This window comes from Eulemur rufifrons, chromosome 19 (genome assembly GCF_041146395.1).
Source record: "Eulemur rufifrons isolate Redbay chromosome 19, OSU_ERuf_1, whole genome shotgun sequence".
NCBI classification, from domain to species: Eukaryota; Metazoa; Chordata; class Mammalia; order Primates; family Lemuridae; genus Eulemur; species Eulemur rufifrons.
In genome coordinates this window covers 90,455,963-90,474,504 of record NC_091001.1, presented here as the reverse complement: position 1 = coordinate 90,474,504, position 18,542 = coordinate 90,455,963, and the positions used below count along the sequence as shown (strand labels likewise).

Sequence of the window (18,542 nt, the reverse complement as noted above, 5' to 3'; positions counted from 1 at the left end):
CACGGTCCAGCCGCTTTAGAAAATAGTTTGTTCAAAACTTAAACGTAGACTTACTGTGTGATCCACGCATTCTATGCATAGGTGTTTACTCAAGGGAAATGAAAGCGTATGTTCACACAAAGCCTCACACATGAATGTTTATAGAAAGTTCATTCATAATGGCCAAAATGGAAATAACCCCAAATGCTTATTGCAAGATGAATGGGCGAGCAAACTGTGGTACATTCGTACAGTGGAATACTACTCAGCAATAAGGAGGAGAGAACTACTGACACACACAACAATGTGGATGAATCTCAAAAATGTTATGTTGAGCAGAAGCCAAATACAAAAGGAACAAAAGGGAGCCTCTTGGGATGATGGAAATGCCTGTACCATGACTGTGGTGGTGGTTACAAGGATGTGTACACATTTGTCAAAATTCACTGAGCTGGACTCTTAAAATCGATGAATGTATTGTACATAAATCATACTTCAGTGAAGTTGGAAAAACACATTAAAGAGAAAGCGATAATCTGCTTTAGTGGAGACAAGGTCACATCAGCTGTGCTTTATGTTTTAGGGTCAGCATTCGGAGAACATTTTAATTCTGGGTGAACACTCCTCATCATCACTTGTTTTTGTTTTGATAGAATGAAGTGATAAGGCGCTCTCTTGTTTCTCTTTTGTTTGCCCTGGGAATGGAACAGAAGCTGGTTAACTGGTTGGTTGGGTTCTATGAGGAAAATTTAACTCAGTGTCACCATATTGGCACCAGACGGTGGGGCGTGTAAGGGAGACCACAGCAGCCTCCAGTTCACCTCCTCCTGGCATCTCACATGTATTTTAGCAGCAATCATAATTATTTGCAAGAAACGCCATTAAATGCCAAATTCTGAGCAAACGAGGTTTTGTTCCTTAGCTTTCTTCAGTGTTAATAGTTTAAATCCTGCACAGACACAACAGAAGAGGGACTCATGGAGTGTGTTAGGAATAATGAGCCCTGACTAGGAGTAAATGTAATAAACAGCCCTTGAGAAAGATCTGCCCAACATTCACGCAGTGAGGGGCGTCATTGATTGTCTCACATTCTCACAGTCAAAACTCATTATTGGTTATGGATACCACTTTTAGTTGCACATACGCTATAAAGATACGCATTTTAAAAAATCCAGGCAAAACCTGTTTGTGATAGCTGCTAAGTGACGTCAACTAGGCGTTTGATTTTGCTGATTTGCCTTCATCCAGAAGTGCCTCTTCCTCCCCCTCCTCTGTTCTCTACCCTGCTGTCAAGACTCCAAGTGGAATATGTTTCTTCTGTCACATGAAGCCTCTTTTGATCTTTATGATATCTTTTCTCTATATTCATATGACCCCTACAGTTGGTACTATTCTTTTATCAAATAATTATATTTTTTGACAGTTCTTAAGTTAAATTGTTTTGGATTTATAAAACAATTTAATACCTTACCTGTTTATTTTTATTAATACAATATAGTTTGGCTTTTTTTGAATAAACATTTTTCTTTGGAGGCAAAGGCCATGCCAATAACTTTTAAATCTTTCCTATAATGCATAATAGGAAATATTTATATATAAAATATATATAATGTAATATATATAATATAAATTATATATATGATATAGTGCATGTATAAATAGATCAAGCATGTTAGGTATGCTCAAGAGATATACTTGACAATATGTGTTTTTGAAATATTTTTATTCTCTATCGTCACCAAGAACATAACCAAGTAAATTGTTTGTTACAGAATTTTGACTTCTTGTCTTCCATATTTCATTTGATGTTTAAAACGTCCCTTTATTAAGCTGAAATCCTTTCAAAATGTTTCATTTTTTAAAAATTCTCTAAGTTAAAAAATACTGCCATGCATTTAAAATTATGCATCGTAAATGATATAAAAATAATGTACCTTTATATGATAAGTAAAAGTGTCTAATTTTCTAATATATATATTTTATTTAGTCTTTTAAAATTTTTAAATTGGTTTCTAGATATCAATGAATGCTTGGAGGACAATAGTGTTTGCCAGAGAGGAGACTGCATTAATACTGAAGGCTCGTATGATTGTACCTGTCCAGATGGATTCCAGCTAAATGACAATAAAGGATGTCAAGGTACTTCTCTCTTTTTTTTTTTTTAGTCATTATTTACATAATTCTTCAATTCTGCAATGCTTCCTGATGATAGTATGTGGTTTTGCCACTTGATTTATATATAAATAATCTATGCCAATGTGCATTATTCGAATATCTTCCTTGGGTCTGCATCAAGCCCAGGAAGGTATTGCTTTGTCCGGCACCGTGTCATCGGAGCTCATACATGTCAGAACTGTGTCCTTGCTGTGCATGGTTCTGTGCTGAGATAGCCTATACTTTGCTCCTCTTTCCATACACCAGCCTTGGTACTGGATTCTAAATTATCTTTCCAGCCTTTTTATGTCCTTCATGGGCATATTTTATTTTTTCCCATAGTTGATACTTATCTGTCCTTTTCCCGATCCCTGTTTTTATCCAGTACCCACCATTGCTTTTTTCCCTTCCTAAAAAACTTCACTAATAATTTGATCAAAATTATGAATGATGAAGTTTTATATATTTTCAAGGTGCTCTCACATTTAGTCTCCCAAACAGTACAGTGGACACAGATAATGGTAAGAACACAGTCACACAACACAGGTACTAGTAAGAACAAACTCAATGACAGCTTTAATTGAGCTTCACCAATGTGCTGAGTACTGTAGGTATCTCTCAATTCTTACAGTAACTTAAGAGCTAATTTTTGTTATATTCATTGTGCACATGAGTAACTGAAGTTCCAAAAAGTTAATAACATGTTCCTCTCTTACGAGTGGTGGGGTTGAGATTTGAACCCAGGATCTTTTCCAACTATTTTTCCCTGTGTAGCCACACCAATTGTTATATTTACAGTCAAAAGAAAGATGACAGTAAAATTAAGTGATTTTTCTCACAGGATAACACATTGAGTCATTTGACACTGTGGCTAAAAAATTAGATTGTCTAGATTCTGTGTCCCAACATTTTTAGCTATAACTGCCTGCCCCACAAGTTTTCCTGGATGCATTAGTGTTAATAAAGCTATGCCTATATTTTCCATTGAAAACTCACACTTATATTGACCTTTACATCTATTTATTCTGATACTTGGATAAGTGTTATTTTTTTCTTATTGTTTCTCGGTCATGGAGCTATGTTAGTATATCTCAAGGTACAAATAAATAAAAGATTGTTGGGGTTATTCTTTATTTACTGTTACTGAACATGTATGACCATTTTATTCAGGATTGTCATAAATTATATCTCCTTTTACATGTTCTAAATAATATTCTTGAAGGAGAAGACAGTGTCTACTGTCTAAGATGTGGCACTGACATAGTATTGTAGCACGTATCTGTATCAGTGTCCACACCCTACTGTGTGTCAGAGAGAGATAAAAGACAGGCACCTTTGCCTCAAGGTTTTTAAAAATTAATTCCATTACTGATCCCAAGAGTGAAATATACTGCTATGTACCTCATTTGATATTATGTATTTTTTTGCCATCATTAAGCATTAAGGTGAATTTAAATTTTTCAGCTTTTCTAATGCGATAATTAAATGTGCTTACATTTAATGTAGTAGAGAAGGATCATTTGAATTATAAATTTATGTGAGAATATTTCCACTTGGGACTTTTACATTTTAACAAGATGAATCTCAATTCATATAAAAATATCAAGAGATGAAAAAAGAAGAAGAAGAAAAGAAAACTAAATGTGAATCCTGTTTTTATTACAGGCTTTTTGGCTTAAAAGCAATATTTTCTTTTCTAATTCCTCTGTTGTCACGATTTCTTTTGGCCAAATGGAGGCAAAACCCAAGTTTTAGTATGAATGGACTAAAGTTTCATATTGCAAATTTTATAACTTTTAGAATTAAATCACATGGAACTAATTTAGTGATCTGATTCATTAATTGCACTACTATATTCTCTCAATACATAAAATTTGTGTTTGTGGTTTGATATCAGCTCTCAAATATGTGACTGCTCCAAGCATATGAGGGTTTATTGACTATCAGTCTCTATGACATTGACTTCATTCTCTGTCAAACTTATTCCTGTTTTCCAGAATAAATTAATATGTCTATTTGAAAAATGTAAATCCAAATAAATGAAAAGCATTTGTGAAGCAAGTCTTGGAACTGTTTAAGGAATAGTGTCTATGAATTTGTTCATCACTTTCCTTCTCCTATTAGAGGCTGTTTGTGACCACATATATATTCACCTTGCTTTGAATTATCTCTTTTCACTCTGTCACTGACAGCAGCTTTGTGATCTTTCACCCTGCCAGTAGTTCCTAGCCTATTTTTCTCTAATCCCATGATCATGCCAGCGTTCTGTAGATAGGTGTAGACTTCACAGTTTAATTCTGAAAATGTAATTGATGGCAATGCTAATAACCATGGACATGTTTGAATAACAATGTGTGATAGACATAGCCTTTAAACCTTACCTAATATTCTGAAGATACTTTCATATACAGTAAGCCATTTTCAATTGGAAATGTGTGTCAGATTCTCTTTCTGCCGCAAAACTAATGATGATATACAGACTGTATGGAATTTCCATGTTAATAGTCTCTTTAGGAACGTGGCAGGATACGTTTGAGATTCAAAACACAGTTCAGTTTCACGTTTTGACTTACACGTGCCAAACTGTGAATTTCTGTGGAATCTCGGACCCATGAAAGAAACCCAATTTAAATATAGTCTGGCTTTCAGCTCTGAGTTACTAGCAGCATAGTTTAGAAATGCCTCAATAAGTACAGTCCAAATTGAATGCATATGTTTCTTTAGTTCCAGATATTCATGTTGTTCTTTCTTAGCAGTTTCCTGGAAAAAAGTCTGGGAATTCATCTTCAGTTCCTGTCATCAGACTGTTTAGACAATTATTTGTTAATCAGTGACTTGCTTTGACGCAAGAAGTTTATGCACATTATTCCCTATGCAAAGTTGCAAAGCAGGTAGCTTTTAAGGGACCACACTGAGGCATAAGATAAAATAAGAAGGAGGTCTTGGCTGCGGGGCCTTCACAAGATGGATGTGGATTTTGGGCTTGGGCCCCAGGCCAGTGGAACTTTATGGCACCTTCTTGCCCGGATATCAGTAATTTTATAAAAGAAGTAAAGAATTTCACAGAATGCAATCATATTGAGAAATAGACAAGTAGAAAATGATTCATTGGTCTTCCTTGAAATAGTTGAAAATTAGTGAAAATAACAAGAATGGGAGGATTATTAAGAAAATATGAGTAATTCCTGCTTGGTTTCTTATTTTGGTTCAGCAATGAGTAGGCCAAATAGTCTGAATTATGTGGCAGATGGAAGGGTAAAGAGTTCAGGATTATTAAAGAGAGATGGATAAATCAATAATTGCCAAAATTTCCATCGCATAATGAAATCAAGTCAAAAAGAAGAGCCCCAGGAGATCATGGATGCAGGGAAAGTGGTGACTTTATTGAGGAGCACACGCTTGATGGCTCAGCATGTTCTAGAGGTCACGAGGAAGAGCTCATAATCTGTACCTGTCCCCTGTTCCTGTTACGCTTTGCAGCGTTTGTGCAGGTTCCTGTACTGAGGAACTCTTTAGTAAGCGCTAGGGGAGGGCCCCAGAGACTTCAGGAAGATAGGAAAATGACCTTGGTGGGGCTACTGCCTGGGTGGTGCGAAAGACATGTGATCATTTTTATGACCCTAATTAACCAAGAGAACCTTAACCAACCACTGATAAGTTAGTAGAGAATGAACATAACTGAGAAATTTTGTGATGGACAAACATTCCTAAGACACTGTCAACTAGGAGTTAGGAACTCAGAGGTAAAATAGGCAGTTCTTCTCAAGGAGCAATCAGTATAATCATTGCAGTGATTCACAGACGAGTGAAGCAACCAGTTAGGCAACTGGGTGTATTGGTACCATTATGAATAGGTGAACCATTCTCCAGGTTTCTTACATTGTCATCTTGGGCACTTTTAGCCAACATAATTAGAACTGGTGTGAAAGATCATTTCACTTATACTAAATACTCCATATGCTGTCACTGTTTAGGAGTTCCTCATGACCCTGGCCACAGGGAGCATAATTACCCACATCAAGGACAAGCTGAGCCTAAGATGGTCAACACAAGTTTTAACTACTGCACGATCTGTTCATGAGTCTTCATAATAGTAGCTACCACTTTTTGACCCTTAGTTGTATGTTAGGCATTACAATAAGCACTTTATCCTCCCTAACTAATTTCATCATCACAAAGCCATGGAAATATGAACTTCCTTGGTCTAAAAGACCTTCCTTTACTTTCATTTCTCTTACTCATTTTCAGTGAGATACAAACTGGAGCGTATTTCATGTATATATTCAGATATTTGTGAAGTGCCCTTTATGAGCCAAATATAAATAAATAAGACATGTCCAGCTTTGCCCTTAAGCAGCCCACATCCTAGGGATGGACACGCAGGGATGTAGCAAGGTACTAGTGGCTGTAACAGAGTTGTGTGCATAGTGACGGCAGAAGACAAAGGAAGACACAGCATTCCCACCAATGAAGAATATTTCTCAGAGTCATTCATTCAATTAGAATGTTTCTCAACCCTCCAATATGTCTAAAATAAGGGTAGCTTGGAGTTGAACCTATGAAATTGCTGTTTTTGTAGGTCAGAAATGGTTGAACATTGGCTATTTCATGAGTCAACCTAAATAGTTTTCCTCTCATGACAGGTTCACCTTGTCTTGTGGTCTGTTAACTGGACAAATGGTACAGTATTGCCACAACATAAATATCCAGCCATTTTGTAATAGATATTCTTTACTGTATGTCTGATAGCATATGAAAACAAAACAGATTGTTTTCCCAGTATTTGAAACTCTCTTTTAAATTCCAGATATTAATGAATGTGAACAGCCGGGGCTCTGTGGTCCTCACGGGGAATGTCTAAACACAGATGGTTCTTTTCACTGTGTCTGCGAACAGGGTTTCTCAATCTCTGCAGATGGCCGTACGTGTGAAGGTAAGATAAACTGCAAGGAATCATGTAGTTATTGTGTGATAAAGCAGAGAGGAGACTGCTCTCTATTTAAACAGGCAATACCTTTAAGATACTAAGAGGTGCTCATAATTCAAGGCTTCAGAGCATATATGCTTCAAGGTGACTCATCCCTGAAAGCATAGCTCAGGAGTTGCTGGGATTTACAAATAAGATAACCTGAGGTTACGATGGTGGAAATTCTCACAGACACTTCCACTGCTGGTACTGAATTAATGAGTGAAAATGTGCAGGGACTGATGACTTTAAACCCGAAGGAGAACTGTGGCAGCTTCCCTGTTGTAACCCAAGACTCTACCTGTTTTGATTGTGTTTCATGGAGATCATCGTGATCATCCTGTTTCTAAAAAATAATGTCTTGCTAGATTTCTCTGTATCATTGTGAATAGAGATTTTCTAGAATGATTCCCCTAATATCCTTGTTTCTAAGCCACTATATTTACCTATCAGTGTTTATTATCCTCTAAGAGCTAATTAAGTTGTAAGACATTAAGATAACGCTGTTGGCTTCCTGTTTGCAACCCTTGTATGTTTGCAGAGATACAGCACTGGTTATTTTGATAAGATTTGTGTTCTTGGTGACTACTATAGTTTGATAAATGAGGAATCATTTATCTGAACCATTTTAAACATAAACTGAGAAGATTCTCCTTAATTATCATTTCTGTTCATCTCTTTGGGAATCTAGGTTATTGAAACCCAGCTATATTTTGAAGAAGTAAATCACAAAAGTTCTGTACTGGGTCTAAGATGGAACCCAGATTCGTTCCTCTAAAAAATAGTGCAACAGGAAGTGTCTGGTCTCCTTGCTAGTACCACAATGGAACCAAGCCAAGGCCCAGCAACCAGGTTCATCTGAAACTAATTATTATATTGGGAGGAATACATGGATTTTATAAAAAGCAGGAGACTGTTGAACTTGCTCTCCTGCTGAGCAGACAAAACATGGATGCCAGATTCAGCTTCAAGTGGAAGAGAGATAGTGCAGGGTAGGGTTTGAGCAAACAGATTGAGGGGTTTGGAAGGGATCAGAAGTTGGGAAATGGAGAAAGGCATCATAATAATGTGGGCGATGAGAGATTTACAAGGAATCCACACTTCAGTGGTTTGAGTTTTCTGTTAATTTTATATTTAGAGCTCTGAGCTTAGAGCTTTTAGAAAGGACACTGTGAATGCGTACATTTTTCTGGAGAGATTACAGTATTCCCCAGCTAGTCCATCTAAGTCACTGATGAAACAGACCTGCAGAATCCCTGAATTCCGGGAAGATGCAGCTGTGTTTCCTTGGTTAGCTCTCAGTCATGGATGGTAAAGGCTGCCTTCACTGAAAAATGGTCCGAGGTATAATTGCAGATAAAAACATAAGTCAACTCATGTGCTTACTGGTTAAAGCTATTGCTCCAGTAAAATATACCAAATATATAAATATATTCGTATTTATTTTGTCTTTTGTACTTGCTAATTTTTATTTAATTCTGTACCTTTTTTAACACTGATTTCTGCAACTTGAGAGTTAAAATAATCACTCTAATTTAGTTGCAGGTCTAATTTGTTGGTCATTTACTCGGCAAAAACTTGAATTTAAAAATGTGTTTTTAGATAACTTATAGTGCTTTGTAAATTACTGTACTCATTGAGTGTACTCTCTTTGACACTTGGTCCATGCTTTCTTACTCCAGAAACTGGACAATTTTACAAGTAAGAAAATAGGCAATTTAGAACATAATGTTGATATATGGGAGTATAAGTAGAAATCTCCCTAATTATTAGGCATGTTGTTCTCTTTCTAGAATAAGTTCTGCAAGGATTTTATTTTTTATGGGCTTAATCCAATCTATAGAATTAGTCCAAAATTTCTTTTGTTGGACTTAGTCTGAAACTTATGGCAGTAGCACTATGTCCTGATTCTACCCTTGGCTGTGGTGTAGGACAGAGCCAGCTCATGTGATCAGGATTTAGCAATGAAGCTGCGTGTGATTGGGATTCAGCAATGGAGCTGATGTGCACAGTATTTGAATTAACAGTGAGAAGTAGCTGGCACTCTTACCTGGTGCTCATTCACCAGCTTCCTTCTGAACTTCTGTTAAAGCAGCTGACGCATGCGGACCCTAGACCCACCCTGCTGTAGGCAGGGCTAAATGAACCTCACATAGCTAAAGGAAGGAGGGCCCTTCCCTGATTTCTCATGGCTTGGAGAGTTGTCAGCATCTGCTTGTAGTTATTGAAGCACAGTGGAGAGGCAAACTCTGTAAACATGAATTATCTTAAGCAGCACAGCAGGTTCTATAGAAATAAAAATGGCACCACTGGCTCCTTCCTTTCTCTTACCTACACAGGTTGAGTATCCCTAATCCGAAAATCCAAAATGCTCCCAAATCTGAAACTTTTTGAGTGCCAACATGATGCTCAAAGGAAATGCTCATTGGGGCATTTCAGATTTTTGATTTTTGGATTAGGGATGCTCAATATGTACAAATATTTCAAAATCTAAAAAAATAAAATAAAATAAAAAACCCCAAATCTGAAGCACTCCTAGTCCCAAGCATTTTGAATAAGAGATACTCAACCTGTTTATGGTGCTCTGGGAACACATAACTGGGAGAGGAAGGAGAAACACCTTGGTTTTCCCACATGAGATAAAGAACAGTATATCTGAAGTTCAACTGGAGTGGGAAGTAGGTGGTGGGTGAGCAGCTATTTGTCGTTTATTCATTCACCTACTAAATGTTTCCTGAGTGCCTGTCTGTGCCAGACACCATTCCAAGGGCAGAATACACATAGTTCTTGTCTACATGGAGCCTGAATTCCATTACAAGAATTGGGAATAAATAAGCAAATAGTACCTATAGGATACATTAAGTGTTTACATTTAAATAACATGGCACAGGTACGTGCCATGTATAATGTAATGCACAGGTGATTTTTCCCAAACCCTAGACTTGGATGTCAGAGAGTTGCAGAGGAAGGAGCAGGACCCTTTGCATCAGCTTCTTCCTCTACACTCCCCTTTCCTCTCTGTTGTTGTTCATCTCCTGCCACCTTCTTTTCATGTTACAGCCAGCGCTTATATCTTGTATATAAAACCAAAAGAAACTTTTTATTTCTTTCACTCACTCACTGCTTTATATCCCATTTTACCATATCCATTTGTTTCAGAAAAATTGACAATTCTTTTTCTCTTTTACTTTTTCCCATTTTTTTTTAAATCGTGGAGTTTTAATTCATATGAAAAATATTCATCATCGCATTCACAAGCTGAGTCAGGGTTTAATTTTCTTCATCATCAGCAGAATGTGTGCGAGTGGGAGAAAAGTAGAAAAACCCATGGCAGTTGGATTCCTAAGGGTCATCGCTCGTCCCCTGGCCTTGGGGAAATGCCTCCTGGTCTCTGGCTTTGCGTGGCGGCTTGCCTCTGCCTCCTTCCTTGCTGCATCAGCCAGGGTCAACTGTGCTCGCCCAGCCATGTGTCCAGGCTGAGTGAGGGCTCGTATAACTACAGGGGAGTTGGGTACATCACACGCCTCTAGGCCTCACGGTGCCCTCACTGTTCACATGATAGAATGGCCATGTTCCTCTAGTGGGGACCCCCCCGGAGCCCAAATGGCTGGAACAGATGGAACACCAGCAGCTTGTGGAGCCTGGGCACCTTTTCCTCCATTGTTTGCCATGTATGGTTAGTCATGACCAGGCCTTCAAACCACAGCCAGAATCACTCCCTGAAGCCCAGGCTTTTATTCATTCATTCATTCATTTATTCATTCAACAAATATTTAAGTGTCTTTCTGTGTGCCAGCCACTGTTTTAAGTACTGGGGCTACAATGTCAGTGAACAACAACAACAAAAAGATCCTCACTTTCTTATAGACAATAAACTAATAGATAAGTAAACTATATGAGATGTTAGTGATAAACCCCATGGGGGGTGGAAAGTAGAACAGACCAAGGGGGATCTAAGGGCTAGAGCAAGAAGAGGGAAGCTGCTATGATACTACCTAAGGTGGTCAGAATTGGCCATTCTGCCTCTGTAAGTGGGTTTATGGAAGAAATAATAAAATTTTGTGTCTGCGTAAAATAATGAAGCCATATTAAGTGCCTCTTATGTTCGAACTGGTATTCTGCTGGCAAAGGGACAAAGAGGCTCATCAAAAATAGACAAGGGGGCATGAGATGGCTGGCTAAGTGCCTTTTCCCCACTGCCAACGTGAATTGTCCAGACAGGGGAATAAACAATCACATAGTGTACAACACCAAGTGTGAACCCTCTTGTAAACTGTGGACTTCGGGTGACAATGACGTGTCGATGTAGAAGTTCATCAGTCATAACAAACATTTCCCTCTGGTGCAGGATGTTGATAGTGGAGGAGCCTGGGGACCAGGGTGGGGAGAGCAGGGTGAATATGGGAACTCGTTGCAATCTGGCTGTGAACCTAAAACAGCTCTTAAAAATAGTCTGTTTAAAAAAATCAGATACATTTCTGGCATCACCTATTTTTTACTGAAAAAGAAAAATCAAAAATCCTTCAATTAAACCCTATATTTCACTCCTATATATTTTTCCCTGGGGTGATAGTGATGGTGATGACAATAATAATGTCATCTCTCACTTTCCGAAATCACACCTCAGACTGAATATGTGATCAGCAGCTTCTGCTCCTGGTTTTCAAAACATTCTAATATTGACTGAGAAATTGAGAGCTGCAAAATTGGAAGAGGATGTCTTATAACATCTAGCCTGAACTCTGACTTGCACAGTATTTTACCAAAAGTATTCAAAGAATGAAGTCCTGTAATAACCATAGAAGACTCTGATCCCTATACCTTCTTAGGTATTCGCTATAAACCAGTCCTTGCTAACGCATTCATCTGAAAGAGAAAATATAGCACATGCCGGTAAAGATGGCCATATAACTGGTAAAGATGGCCCATTTCTTGCAGTTTACTGAGAACAAGAATATCATGACCAAAACAAGGTGGGTTCAAACTCTTAGACTAATTTTGGATTGCCCGGGAACCAGAAAACACAGAAAAGGCAACATTGCCAAATCAAAGAAATAACAAATTGGGAGCAAACATGGTTGTTTTCAGACTTTTAGGTACATTTTCTCTGAACAGAGTAGAGTGTGAAAGCGTAGAGCCATGGTTGACAATGCTCCAAGGCAATTGGTGGTTTTGTGGCAGGGTATGGAACTTTATGTCTATCACCAAAGAGAAAATATTTTTGAAAATGATTTAGCCGAGTAGAACACTGAAGTACTCTAACACATTAATATATTACATCTTGCTGCTTAACCTAAAGATTTTTAGATTTTTAATAGCTTTAGGGTCCGAAACTGAAAAATCTACTAAGAGAGTACGACTTGACTGTTTCTTTTCTAAAGGGAGGGAATTTACTTTTAACAACAGGATCCAATCTGTCCCGCATGTAAAAGGAAAAAGGTTCTAACAACATTCCAGGTAAGGAAAGGAAGTGGCTTCCAGCTATAAAGGCTACTGTTCACACTCACCCTTCCCGTGAATGTACTTCTGCAGAAGTGAGTGAAAATGGATGTTTAAATCATTAGGGAGAGAGCTGAGGAAATTTTGCTGGAATAAGCTGCTTTTGGACCCGGAATGCAGATTTTCCATGCATTGCTTGATTATCTTCCGTTTATCAACATTTGTGTAAAGAAATTCATAATAGTAGCAAAAAACTCAAGAGCTCTTCCTAAGCCTTTTTTTTTTTTTTTTTTTTTTATCACTGCTGACCTTTTCAAACCCCAGAGCTATGGAAAATCATCTGTTAATAGAAGGAGAAGTAAACACTTTGCTTGCAGCCAAAAAGTAGACACGAGACTGCCAGAAAGTGAAGCCTGTGACTAAGCAAGCTGACCCTGCACACTTTATACTGATACCCGGCTCACGCCCCGTGTGTTGGGTTTGTTGGATCTGTTAATTTGCTGGGGAGTCTTTGGATGTCATTAACAACCTGAGTTCTCGTTAGATCACAGAAACCCGTTGTGAGCAGTATTTAATACTTTAGACCTAAATTGTAATGCCTCATATATTGATTCCAGAAACAGTTACTTGTTAGACATCTGACTGATAGACTGTTAAGTGGTTGTCTTGGACTCCCAGTGCGAGTGGACTGGGGTTGCTTCATATATCTGATTTCATGACTTCATTAAGACAGCAGCAACAATAATAACAGCATTCACTGAGTTCTTACGAGCCACGTACTATGCTAAGTGTATTGTACCCATTTTCTCATTTAATCGCAACAAACCTATAGGTAGGTTAAGTATTAATTGATACGATTTTGGCTACAACAAACAGCTTGAAATAAGGAGATTTATTATACTAATAAGTGCAGTGATTGTTTTCTTTTGCCTCCTGTGGGTCTGTCTTTAAATGCTATTTTCTCACTGAGCCCTTTTTCTGACCACCTTTTCTCAGATTCATTCACCCCATAATAAATTCATTCACTTCCTGTTCCTCTTTTTTTGCTTTGTTCTTCTTCACTACCTTATTCTACTTCTTTGTCTTGTTTATTTTTCATTGTTGGATTCCACTGCCCGATGCTAAGGCCAGTAAGACAGGGATCGTTTTCTGTATTGTTCACAGCTCTGTGTGCCATTAGGAATACAGACTCTACTTGACTTAAAATGAGGTTATGTTATGATTAACCCATTGTTAAGTTGGAAAATATCATAAGTCAAAAATGCATTTAATACACCTAACCCAGTGGACATCATAGCTTAACCTAGCCTGCCTTAAACATGCTCAGAACACTTAACATTAGCCTTCAATTGGACAAAATCATCTAACACAAAGCCTATTTTATAATAAAGTGTTGAATATCTCATGTAACTCACTGAATATTATGAAAGTGAAAAGCAGAATGGTCGTATGGGAAGCCAAAGTATGATTTCTACTGAATGCGTATCACTTCCACACCACTATAAAGTCAAAAAATCCTAAGCAGAACCATCAGTAATTAGTTAGAGCACAATAAATATTTGGTGACTGAAGGAAGGAGGCGATGGTCTGTAGCTCATCTTAGACAATTAGGAAACATTCATGATAAACTTACTCCAAACTGAGTGTGTCATGCATTTTTGTGAAGGCGTCCCTATTTTTTGAAGATTTAATTCTCTAAAGCATACCCTGAATAACTATTGGGTACAGGTGTGGTTAAGAAATTTGGCTGTGGAGTTTGAGTACATGGGCTTGGACTCTTGCTCCAGTCCTTCTAAGCTGTGTGAACTTGGGTGAATTACTAAATCTTGAGTGCCTCAGTTTCCCATCTGTATAATGAGGATGATAATTATACGTATATGAAGTTGATGTGTGTTGGCATGCGTCACCTTAGAATGGAGCCTGGTCCATAGAATATGCTCAATGAATGTGAGTTATTGTTACTATATTAGCACTTCTTACACTGGTAAGTTGCCACAGTCCTCCCTTGTCCTCAGTTTTGTTTTCCACAGTTTCAATTGCCCGCAGTCAACTACAATCCAAAAATGTTACAGTATTTTGAGAGAAACAACTTCACGTAACTTATATTACAGTATATAGTTACAGTTGTTCTCTTTTGTTGTTGTTAATCTCTTATTGTGCCTAATTTGCAGTCCAGCTCCATCATAGATATGTATGAATGGGGAAAAACATAGTTTATATAGGATTCAGTGCTATCCATAGTTTCAGGCACCCACTGGGGTCTTGGAATGTATCCCCTGTGAATAAAGGAGGAATGCTGTATTGTCATTTGTTTCCTTGGGATGTGAGCACCTCAATGGAGGCAACATTTAACACCTATTTATTTTTATAATATCGGTCTTTATGAAATATACAACACGAAGATTAAATAAGCCTTCGTGAATGAAATTGGCAATTCTAATTCCAGGTCCAAATGTCAATGAATTATCATATTCTGTCTATTTTTAAACCTCAAATGTATTGCAAATCATATAGAATGTAGCATAGTAATTCATTTGTATGTAATTTGCTTTAATTCTTCATCCTTTATTTTCCCTAAGAGTTCCATATGACTTTCTCCATCCATCCACTAAGTATTTCAAGTTTTAAATCATGTCAAGTTTAAATCAGTCACTAGTAAACAGGAGGCCAGTGCTGATGCTTGTTTGCATTTAAGCATTTGGAGATATTATTTCTACAGGTACACTGTGTATTTTCTGTGGTTTTATAACTGATCTTTCTTGGCCTCCTATTTGAATATAGAAAGAGAAAAATTAGAATAGTGAAAAAAATGAGAATTTTTTTGGCTGATTTTATGTTGCCTCTGGGGCCTATGTGTCAAAAAGATGAATCTGGGGTTTGATATGTTTGGCCTGTGCTTCAGGCTTTCTCATAGTCCTCACTGGAAGTACCGCTTAGTGTCAGAAAGGCTATATGGAAAGAGAAAGCACACAGCATTGCTCTAAATTTAGAATAAGATGTTTATTTAAAAAAAAAAAACAGGTATAAAAATGCAGAACTATTAAATTAATGCAGAGAGGATCCACATGGTTGTAAACAAATATGTTAAGACCAAGTAATAGCACTTTTGAAAAGTTTATAACAGTGTAAAAACACAAAATGTATATTTCACATATATTATCTTTTGTGAATAATTGTGGTAGAAGAAATATGCAATTGAAATTCAGGATATTTTCCAGTAGCATCTAAAGCACTTTTCCTGAATGGCATGGAATTTATTTATAACAGAGCTAAAACATTCCAGTTTTTGTGATAGTCCTTATAATTCTTTACTTACCGGAGTAGAAAAGTGGGGTAGGCTTGTTTGCTTGCTTTTTTTTTTTCTTTCTTTCTTTCTCTGTTTGAGGCTTTCTTCCTAATTTTTCCCTTTAAATTTTTATATTTCTTTTCTGTAAAAAATTCAAATCCTTCTCATGTACTTTTCCAATTTTTATATACTGGCAGCCCATGGTGGGAAGAAATAGGAAGAAAATGTCTTCTTAAATTTAGAAATATACCTTGATTCTCTTTTTTTCTAAAGAAGTACAGATGGCTTACTGTGTTTATAGGTTTTGCTTTTGTGAAAGGAAAATAGGAATGTTTTGTGTTTCATTAAAAACATACTACTTTTAAACCTAATTCAGAATTTTTCCTTTCAATGTCCCAGATATTCAGTTTTGGATTTTAACATATAATATTAAGGTTTATAGTAACTGAACAAACATCTGGCACATGTGGTGGCTTCCCCATGCAGCACCCCTTAGCTCCATTCTCAGAGTGGGAAGATATGTGCCCAGCACAAACTTTCTGCTTTCAGAGCTGCTAATGACACAAATATCCTTTCCAGATACAAAACCTTAGCTATGTAAGCTCCCTCAGTGAGGAGACTGGGCAGACCACTTGCCCGGTTTTCTTGCTCACTCACTGAATGAGCTTGTCAATACAGTTTGAAATGTAAAAGATTACTACTCAGAGTTCCATAATATTTTAGTTGAATATATATGCATTCCAGTGGCCCTCCTGTCTGTTTAAAACACACACACACACACACACACACACACACAGGCACACACAATTAATATCTCTTACCCATGGGCAATAGAGAAACAAAATGAGCTTTTGAAATGGTAATATGGTCTTTAACAGGAAATTTAGCAGTATAGATTAGCTTTTTTTTTTTTTTTTTTTTGAGACAGGGTCTCTCTCTGTTGCCTAGGTTAGAGTGCAGTGGTGTCATCATAACTCACTGTAACTTCAAACTCCTGGGTTCAAGCAATCCTTTTGGCTCAGCCTCCTGAGTAGGTGGGACCACAGGCATGTGCTATCACACCCAGGTAATTTTTCTGTTTTTGTAGAGATATGGGGTCTCACTGTGTGTTGCTGAGGGTGGTCTTGAACTGGCCTCAAGCGGTCCTCCCACCTTGGCATCCCAAAGTGCTAGGATGACAGGTGTGAGCCACCACACCTGGCTGCTCTTTTTTTTTTTTTTTTAATTTCAAAATATTAAGGGGACACAAAAGTTTTTATTGCATGGATATACTCTATCATGCTAAAGTCAGGGCTTTCAGTGTGCCTGCTCCCAGGACAGTGTTCATTGTACCCAATAGGTCAATTTTTATCCCTTACACCTCTCCCACCTTCCTCCTCCTTAGTTTCCAATGTCTTTTATGTCTTTTTGTGCCCATGTGCACCCATCATTTAGTTCCCACTTATTAGTGAGAACACGTGGTGTTTGTTTTTCCATTCCCTGAGATACTTCACTTAGGATAATGGTCTCCAGTACCATCCAAGTTGCTGCAAATGACATTATTTCATTCCTTTTTATGACTGAGTAGTGTTCCATGGTGTGTGTGTGTGTGTGTGTGTGTGTATACACCAAATTTTCTTTATCTACTCATGTATTCAGGGGCATTTAGGTTGATTCCACATCTCTGTGATTGTGAATTGTGCTGCGATAAACATTCGAATACAGGTGTCTTGGTGATAAAATGATTTCTTTTCCTTTGGGTTGATACCCAGCAGTGGGATTGCTGGATGGAATGGTAGGTCTACTTTTAGCTCTTTGAGGAATCTCCATGCTGTTTTTCAATTTGCAGTCCCACCAACAGTGTATAACATTTTTCTCTGCAGCCATACCAGCACTGTTGTTTTTTGATGTTTTAATAATGGCCATTCTGATAGGGGTAAGGTGATATCTCATTATAGTTTTAATTTGCATTTCCCTGATGATTAGTGGTATTGAACATATTTTCATATGTCTGTTGGCTATTTGTCTATCTTTGAAAAACTTCTGTTTATGTCTTTTGCCTACTTTTGGATGGGATTGCTTGTTTGTTTTTTGCTTTTTTGTTTGAGTTCTTTGTAGATTCTGGAAATTAGTCCTTTGTCAGATGTATAGTTTGTGAATATTTTCTCCCATTCTGTAGGTTGTCTGTTTACTGTGTTATTTCCTTTGCTATGCAGAAGCTCTTTGATTTAATTAAGTCCCATTTATTTATTTTTGTTGCTTCTATATTTGCCTTTGATGTCTTAGTCATAAATTCTTTTTCTAGGCCTATGTCTAGAAGAGTTTTTCCTATGTTTTCTTCTAGAATTTTTATGGTTTCATGTCTTATATTTAAGTCTTTAATGCATCTTGAGTTAACTTTTGTGTATTGCGATAGATATGGGTCCTGTTTCATTCTTCTGCATGTGGCTATCCAGTTTTCCCAGCACCATTTATTGAATAGGGAATACTTTCCCCAGTGTATGTTTTTGTCTGCCTTGTTGAAGATCAGTTGGATGTAGCATGGTTTTATTTCTGGGTTCTCTGTTCTGTTCCATTGGTCTCTGTCTCTACTTTTATACCAGGACCCTGCTGTTTTGGTTACTATAGCCTTGTAGTATAATTCGCTTTTTTTTTTTAAGTAAACTTTTTAATTGATGTTTGAAAGGCATAAACATAAGGATAAAGCTTGATAAACTTTTACAAAGTGTACATCCTTGG

General features: G+C 37.3%; 1 protein-coding gene across 10 annotated transcripts in view; it reads left to right on the top strand.

Annotated features, from left to right (window-relative positions):
• The window catches only part of LTBP1 (latent transforming growth factor beta binding protein 1), a 384,917-nt gene that overhangs the window by 302,918 nt on the left and 63,457 nt on the right, over window positions 1-18,542 (top strand). For all 10 annotated transcript variants that reach the window (XM_069495124.1, XM_069495127.1, XM_069495126.1 and 7 more), the window contains 2 exons: window positions 1,996-2,118; window positions 6,941-7,066. In XM_069495124.1, the coding sequence (XP_069351225.1) occupies window positions 1,996-2,118; window positions 6,941-7,066 (249 nt within the window). The remainder of the gene's footprint in view (window positions 1-1,995; window positions 2,119-6,940; window positions 7,067-18,542) is intronic.